The sequence below is a fragment of the Tupaia chinensis genome, unplaced genomic scaffold (assembly GCF_000334495.1).
Source record: "Tupaia chinensis unplaced genomic scaffold, TupChi_1.0 Scaffold000303_1, whole genome shotgun sequence".
Lineage (NCBI taxonomy): Eukaryota > Metazoa > Chordata > Mammalia > Scandentia > Tupaiidae > Tupaia > Tupaia belangeri.
Genome location: NW_006159793.1, coordinates 1,616,013 through 1,624,059, shown reverse-complemented (window position 1 = coordinate 1,624,059; position 8,047 = coordinate 1,616,013). Strand labels below are relative to the sequence as shown.

At 55.0% G+C, this 8,047-nt stretch overlaps 1 protein-coding gene across 2 annotated transcripts in view; it reads right to left on the bottom strand.

Moving 5' to 3' along the window:
* Nucleotides 1-8,047, bottom strand: part of SLC6A7 (solute carrier family 6 member 7) — a 26,931-nt gene that overhangs the window by 17,492 nt on the left and 1,392 nt on the right. For both annotated transcript variants that reach the window (XM_006150889.1, XM_006150888.1), the window contains exons 2-4: nucleotides 4,085-4,268; nucleotides 2,029-2,160; nucleotides 1,611-1,845 (exon numbers count right to left, since the gene is read on the bottom strand). In XM_006150889.1, coding sequence (XP_006150951.1) covers nucleotides 1,611-1,845; nucleotides 2,029-2,160; nucleotides 4,085-4,268 — 551 coding nt within the window. The remainder of the gene's footprint in view (nucleotides 1-1,610; nucleotides 1,846-2,028; nucleotides 2,161-4,084; nucleotides 4,269-8,047) is intronic.

Here is an 8,047-nt window from a genome sequence, read left to right as displayed (position 1 = left end):
CCCCCTGGGCTTCCATCTGGATGTGGCGGATGGGTGGCCACAGCAGGAGACTGGAGGGTGGGAGGAAGGAGGGAACTGGCCTGGCTGTGCACTTCTGTGGCCACAGTTCTCATCAAGCAGCCTCTCCTGCATGGCTCCAACCCCCCAGGCGCCCTCCTTGCCGTCTTGGTTCAGGCTCTCCCTGTTGCTAGTCTCCAGTACCCCAGGTCTCTTCGTGGACCCCATCCCTCTGCAAACGCCCCTCAGCTAAGCCCTCCTACAGCACCACCTGCTTCCTGCCCGCACCCTGATGGATGCAGTGGGCCGTGGCGTTGCCAAGGAGATCCCTGGCCGTGGCTGGTGACCATGTCAAGTTCTCTGGCTTGAAGCTACAGCCCCAAGTCTGGTCACAGTGGCAGACACTTTGAATGGATTTTTAAAGGCAGGTTGGAGATCAAAGCATTTCAAGACACGAAGCTCATCTTGGGGAGAATTCCTAAGAGCAGTCCTCTGCAGGCGAAGGGATGGGGGTATCTGGTCTAAGTTCTCTGGCAACCAATGGTCCCTGCCCAGACACCAGGCTACTCTAGAATGTTCTAGAACAAAACCAAAAATCAGGAGTCCTTGGTTTCAGTATTGCCTCTGCTGCTAATTGTTGGATGAGCCTCCAGCCTTGTTTTCTCAGTTAGGAAGTGGGGCATCGGAATGGGCTGATGCACCACGGTGTCCTAGCACCCACCCTTTCACCCACCCTTTGCAGGGCTCACGGCGTGCCTGTCCTGTGATGATGGCTAGCAGCCTTTCCTTGTCAGTCCTCGCACCAAACCCTTCCTTACTTGATTGCACTCTTACTTCTCCTGTTAGAGGGATCTGAGCCAGTCCTGTCTATGCTAAGTGCACCTATTGTGAGAGGAAGTGCTCAATAAATATTTACCAGAAGAATGAACAAGTGGACTGGCCCCATAGCCTAGTGGTTAAGGGAGCCAGCTCTCACACGGCTGAATGAGTGTTCTAACCCCAGCCTCGCAGCTTGGAAAACATACCGGGCACATGTACATGCATGCCCCAAATCCCTACAGAAGGGAGAAATGGAGAAGGGATTGAGGCACGACCATGCCCCATTGGGGGGTGCCTCTCCCTCTATCTCTCTCTGGTGAGCACATGTGCCCTCTGACAATTAAAAAGAAAAAAAAAAATGAATGAGTGGGTAAATAATGGATGGGAAATCATCCTTTGAAGCAGGCACAGTTAATACCCTCTCTTACAAAGGAAGAAACTGAGACTGCAGCATGAGGCCATTGCTGTCATTGTCCCTGTCTAGCATGTACTCTCTACCAGACCGAACTGCATAGCTTACTGTCTTCTTTCCTGTAATCTTCACAGCAACCTTCTGCAATTATTGTCCCCATTCTAAACATAGAGCCACGGAAGGCAAATACATTGTTGGAAGTAACACGGCTGGCCAGGTGAAGAGCTGGGATTAGAACCCAGAGGTTACCTGACAGGAGCACCCGAACTCAGCCTTCCAGGTGCACGCCGAGACCCCTGGGGAGGTCAGCACCTTCCTGCCCTCTGCCCACCCTCAGCGGTGCAGGGCCCTCTCAGACTGCTGCAGGCTGGAGCTGCCTGACCTCCAGTACTCCTCGCTGGGGCTGACGGTGCTGGTGAGGTTGAGGGCCAGGGCCCCGTTGCCGTCCTTGGAGCCTCTGTGCTCAAGACAGAGGTCCGTGTTCCACCAGTTGCCGCAGTGCTCCCAGGGCAGGTTGCTGGTGAGGGAGGCGAAGAGGTAGAAGAGGACGTAGGCGATGATCATGTTGTAGTAGATGGCCACCAGGCCTACGATGAGCAGCATGGCCGCGCCGGCCCCTGCGGGTGGGAACGGGCTGCTGGGTGCTTGGCCGAGCCCTCTGCTGGCTACACGGCGGCCTCCGGGAAGCCATTATCTTTCTGGACTTCACCTCTCTCTCTGCCTAGAGCCTGGGAAGTGGGGTGGGGCAACTTCCCTGCCTCCCCCGGCCCCAACCACCCTGGGGATCGCTGAGGCCTCACCTTTGAAGAGAGGGCTGATCTTCCAGACAGCTAGCGGTCCCAGGCTGGAGAACTGGCCCAGGGACAGCTCGAGGAAGAAGAGGGGGATGCCACAGATGGCCAGCATGAGGAAGTAGGGCACGAGGAAGGCGCCTGTGAGCAGGGAAGGCCAAAGGAGGGGTCTTAGTGAGCCCCCACAAGCCCAGCTCCAGCCTGCCCCTCCACTGACTGGGAGCCACCACGTGCAGACCCGATGGAATACTTCTCATGCAGATTGGGACCTGCATGAGACCGCCTGCTGGTCTGTCTTCTCTGTCACCAGATCATTGAGGACCTGGTGTGCCGGCAGGAATTACTCACCTCCAAAACCCCAGTGCCAAGCTAGCACTGTGCTCAGGGCAGACACTCCAGTACCAGAGGCCGAGCCAGTGAATGAACGAATGCAGGAGTGTGTGTGTGAGTTCCTTACTGAAGAGCGTGCGAGTGCCTCTGTACACAAATCAACACCCGCGTGAATCTGGCTCCGCTCCCTGTCACGCCAGCTTGGACACTTGTGGCTGTCACCTGTGGTTTCATGAGCCCAACAGCTTGTCCCCTTTTCTTCTCACATTGGCAGCCAACTCCTTAGAGAGCTGCCTACCACCATATGGCTCTGGAAGGGCTGCCAGTCCCACCAGACAGCCCCCTCCTGCCCTCCTCCAGCACCCCTGAGCCAGGCCAATCAGAAATCCTCCCTGCAATCCTATGTAGACCATTCAGGCAGAGCAGTTCTGGAACGCTCTGGAGTTGCTAAACCTGACTGCGGATGAAGTCATTCCAGAGTTGTCGTGGCCACCCACCCTCCCTACTGCAGGGGAGAAGTCTGTGTCAGGACACATGAGCTCAGCACACAGGAGTCTGGAAACAGGAGATGGGGAGCAGAGACTCCTAGGGACACTCCTGAGTAAGGGTCTGGAGTCTCAGAGGTCAGCTGTAGGCCCACACCTCCTGGTCATTTCACTGATCTTTTTTCTACTTTGTGTGGTTTGTTTGGATTTCTCTTGTTTTCTTTGTTTTTTAGAGAGATTTTTGCTATAGGGCACATGTGCTCACCGGAGAGACAGAGAGAGTCAGAGAGACAGAAAGTGAGAAATTTCCCTGGGGGAACGGCCACTCCACAATCCCTTCTCCATTCTCCTCTTGGGATTTTGGGCACGCATGCACACACACCCAGCATGAATTTTAAGCTGCCAGGTCCAGGATTTGAAACACGGTCAGCCACATGGGAGTCCAGCGATGTAACCATTACGCCATCTGCTGGTCCTGGATTTCTCTAGCTTTTTAGAGGACTCTAGTAGAGATGGGAGGAGCTATAGGGGGTTGGTGAGCACACACTGGACCCGGGGAGACACCCTAGGGTTAAAATTGGATCTGCTGGGGTGCGACCTTGGGTGAGGAACTTGGCCTCTCTATGCCCGCTGCCCCGTTATTTCCATGGCGCTTCCTGGGAGGATGGTCACCAGGGTTAAATGAGATGACAGGGAAGGCAGCAAGCTCAGGGCCCCGGCAGGGGGTAAGCACTCAACCTTAGCTCTTGTTAATGAGACTTGGAACAGTCTCTTGATGGAGAAGGATTTTTTTTTTTTTTTTTAATAAGAAAAACGTTAAGTTTGCAGTCTAAAAGAAAGGAACCAGGAAAGGAGGAAAGAGTAGAAAGATGGAGCAAGGCCCTGTAGGAGGTGGGGGCGGGGAGAATACTACAAGCATGGTGATCACTGACAGGGAGACGCAGCCCGTTACCATGAAGCAGAGGCGGCTCTTTCTGCCCAACACACAAGGCCCCGGATGTGCCCAGCTTAGGGAGAAAACCACGTGGGTGTCAATCCTGGGGATGAGCGGAGGAAGAGGGGCCTGAGCGATGAGAAGGGGCAGGGAAGGGTGAGCTCCCTCTTCCCACACCCAGGTCACTACAAACCACATTCAGCTAGCTCTGCCCACGGTCACATAGGTCGCATTGGCAAGGCCACTAAAAACTCATTCCATCCCCCAGGGTTGGCCCATTACCCTGACACCCCTGCACAAGCCCTCAGGCCCGTACCTCCTCCATTGGTGTAGGCTCGGTAGGGAAAACGCCAGACATTCCCCAGGCCCACACAGTAGCCGATGCAGGACAGCAGGAAGTCCAGTTTGCCTGTCCAGTTCCCCCGGTCTGCAGCGAAGTCCACGTCCAGCTCCACATCGCCCTGGTCACTGGGAGTCATCAGTAGGTCTGGGGTGATGGGCTGTCAGTATGAGAGACCAAGGGGGTGAGGTCAGGTTGGAACTGTGACCCCCAAGTCAAGAATATGGAATTGAACAGGGCTAAGTGGAAAGACAGCCTGAGTTCAGACCCGCCTGGGCTCATGTGGTTGTATGCTGGCCATCGATGGGGCTGTAAGTGACTACCGACTTACCGGACCAGCAGGTGGCTAGGGCACTCAGAAAGCTACCTTGATTTTAGTTTGGCTAACATAGAGGTCAAGTCAAATGGCAGTCCTATTTTGATGATGATGACAACGATGGCGATCTCAGCAGTTCTGCGTATGGAGCATTCACATGTGATCTGTCCTGAACGGTTTACTCACTATCCCTGATTTCATTTGCAAAACATCTCTGAGCCAAATGCTCATCTCAGCTCCATTTCAGCCACGAGGCTCAGAGGTACCCGGACCTACCTGGGGCTGTACCAGGATTGCTGGTGGGGAACTAGGTCACCAGCCCAGAGCTCCCTGATGCTAAGACCTATGTCTTCATCCACCAGTGTTGAAGCTTAGTTACCGTGTTCTAGGCACCAGATTTTATGAAAGATATAGAGAGTATGGAGCACGTCCACAGGGCGGGTGGCCAGATTGGAGAGTGTTTAGGAAAAGAGGTTAGAGGAGAAGAAGGGAAGAAGTGGGAAGTCATTAGCATAGAAAGGAGAACACTTGTGGGATTTGGGGCTCCCTTTAAGGCAGGATTAGACTACTTCTCTGTGGCTCAAGGGCCCCTGCAGAGAAGCAGGAGGAAGTTACTCAAGCCCTGACCTGTCTTAGAAAGTCATGATCTAGCTGTCACAGGAGGAGAGATGAATGTGCCGAGCGGGCGGGGGGGGGGGGGGGGGGAGGGCGTGTCAGATTTTTTTTTAACTGTGCTGAAGGTCTCCTTCCATAACCTCAAGTGGGCAGGGAGGTCCGCGGGGCATCCTCCCTTTAGCGGGAGCTGGGAGATAGAGGACCTCCTCCAACTGCTTGGGATCCTGGCCCCAAGGGACTCAAACTGGCATGTCCACTGGCTTCCTAGGCTTAGAGCCTAGAGAGAAGGCCAGAGAGATCAGGATGACTATCCTGAACTCAGGATGCAGCTCCATGAAGTGACCCCAGGAATGGATCAGGAGAAAGGGAAGCCCCGCCTGCCTGCTTCCGCCCGAAATTCACCCCTGCGGCAGGGAAGGAAGGAACTTCAGGAAGGCTAATCAGTACATGATCGGTTTCAGAGAGGACAAAGGATCCCTGAAGGAAAACCATGATACCACTGGAGCGGGAGTCAGGCACCAAGGTCTGTGCCAATTCACCGTGTGACTTCAGGAAAGCGTTCTGAGCCTCCGCTCCTCTCTTTGGACAACGAGGGGATTAGATAGATCCCAAAACACAACCTTGGGGTGTTCACAGGTATTCTGTGGAAACAGGGTTCTGAGTCAAAGAAGTTTGGGGAAAGTGAGGTTCACACAGTTTCCATGCTGCAGGACCTGTCATTTCCTTCCATGGACTAGCATGCGATGACTGCCCGAGCAGGGACTAGAATGCAGTATCCCTGCATTGCATTTAAGGAAAGGGTCTCAAGGAGCCAGCATGCGGGGATAACCTTGGGAAAACATGGGTGTAGACCACCTCTACTGAGCCTGCTGCTTCTGACGGTTTATGAGGCAGGATTCACCAGAGACGTCTCTGGAGACACTTACAGATCAGAGCCTAGCCCAAGGTCTCAGTGTGGAGCTACTGGCCAGATGTGGTTTTTCCTCCAAGATTGCCCACGCAAGTTTGATCGTGACAGAAGAGACTTTGCAGGGAACGAGTCTTACTGGGGTGAAGACGGTGGCAGGAGAGCCGGGATGGTTCCAGCGACTGCTGCAGGACTGAAGGGGTCTGGTTGTGCTGACGGGGCTGGGCAGGGGCTCAGGCAACAGCACCGGGGTAACAGTGTTGGGCTGACCCTGAGTGACAGTGCTGAACACAGTAGTGATCTTGCCTGAGGCTGGCTAAGGGTGGTGATGACAGGGACAGCCTAGCACAGTTACAGGTGAGGGTGACAATGACAAGAAATAGCTGCTTTTAAAGTAACTACATTCTCAGGGTTGAAACAAATATGGCTCGGAGATTCTGCAGCTGTGACCCGGGACACGCTGAGTTGAGGGTACAGTTCCGAGACTTGCCCAAAAGCTGCCACTCCCTCCAGTGCCCCTTCCTCCAAGGCTGTCCCTCCAGCTGGGTGAACTCCAGGAGAGATGGGGCACCTGCCAGTGGACGCTAGCCCCTGGCATTGGGGAGCGAGGCAGACCTGTTACCCTGAGACCCCCACCCAGCCCCATCCCAGCCAGCTGGCAGGAGGTCCTGATAATGAGGCGCCTCGGATCCCTCCAGAGAAGCTGCCCTTTCCATGCTGGCTCTTGGTCTCCATAGCAACAAGAGTTCTGAGAGCCGGATGCTGCCAGCTTGTCCCCTTCCTCCTCCAATCAGGGGGAAACCTGCTTCTGCTTTGGGGCCAGGGGATGGGGTCCACCAATCAGGAGCCCACCTGGAGCTCCCCACCCCACCAGGAGGTAACCCCCAGGAGGCTGGCCCCAGGAGGATGGGATGGTTAGGAGAAGGAGGAAAGCAAGCAAATGAATGAGGCTGGGCTGGAGTCGCTTAATTAATGAGTCACTTCACACTTCTGCGGGGGGTGAGGCTCACACTACTGAGCCCCACTCCCTGCATCACGGTCACACAGAAACATACACACCCGAGTTTGCCAGACCTGAACCCTCTCTTTCAAGACCAGAAGATGCAGGTCTCCAGAGCAGGGGCTGGGAGAGACAGGCCCCCAGAAGAGACAATGGGACTCTGGGTCCAGCCTCATCATTATGCAGATGAAGAAACCGGGTTTCAGGGAGGGGGAGGGAAGCCCAAGGTCAAACGGCAAGTTAAGGTCACAGCAAGACTAGAACCTGGATCCACCGACTGCCAACCGTCCAGCACTCATCTCTCAGTAGAGCAGAGCTGCCCGTTTGCTAACACCTGGCATTTTCTCACTGCCTTCTCCTGAGACCAAGGGGGCGGGGTGCCCTGGGAGGAGGCGGCCTCAGCCCTCTGTGCCTCAGCTGCCTTACTCATGACGTGGGGAGTGAGACCTAAGGGTGCAGCGGTAACGTGCTGCTTAAAAGAAGCCAGATCCCACACGGCGACTGAGGGCAGCCTGCAACGTGCCAAGCACACGGGTGAGCGCCCAGGTTCTGATAGGCTGAAGGATGAGAGGAAGGGGACACAGCATGGCCGGACCCCGTGGAGGGTGAGCTCTCTCTCTCTCTGTGTGTCTCTCTCCCTCTCACACTGTCACGTGAGCATGTACACAAGCTCTGTCTTGAATAGAGAAAAATATAAGCCCCAGCCCCCAGAACTGTTGGAGGATTAAACGAGGTTTAAGACTTGCTAAACTCGGCCTAGCAGTCAGCCGGGGCATCAGAGAACATGGCTACTTACATGGAGTGTGGCCCTAGAGGCAGGGCCAGGGTGGGCTCTTGTGGGGAGGGGGAGTAAAGAAGGAAGACAAGGAAAGTGGGAAAGAATGGGTCCAAGAGGAGCCTGGAGACCCACCAATGACCCTGAGAAGGCACTCGTGTCAGGGAATAAAAAAGACCCACTTATCCCAACGGTGCTGCCGGCTACCCAAGGGCAGAGAACTTGACTGAGTGTGTATTGTGTGCAGGTGTGCACGTGCAAGTGTGGGGAGAGGTTAACCCCAGTCCTTGTGAAGAGCCTTCACACCAACCAGCCCCTTCCAGTTC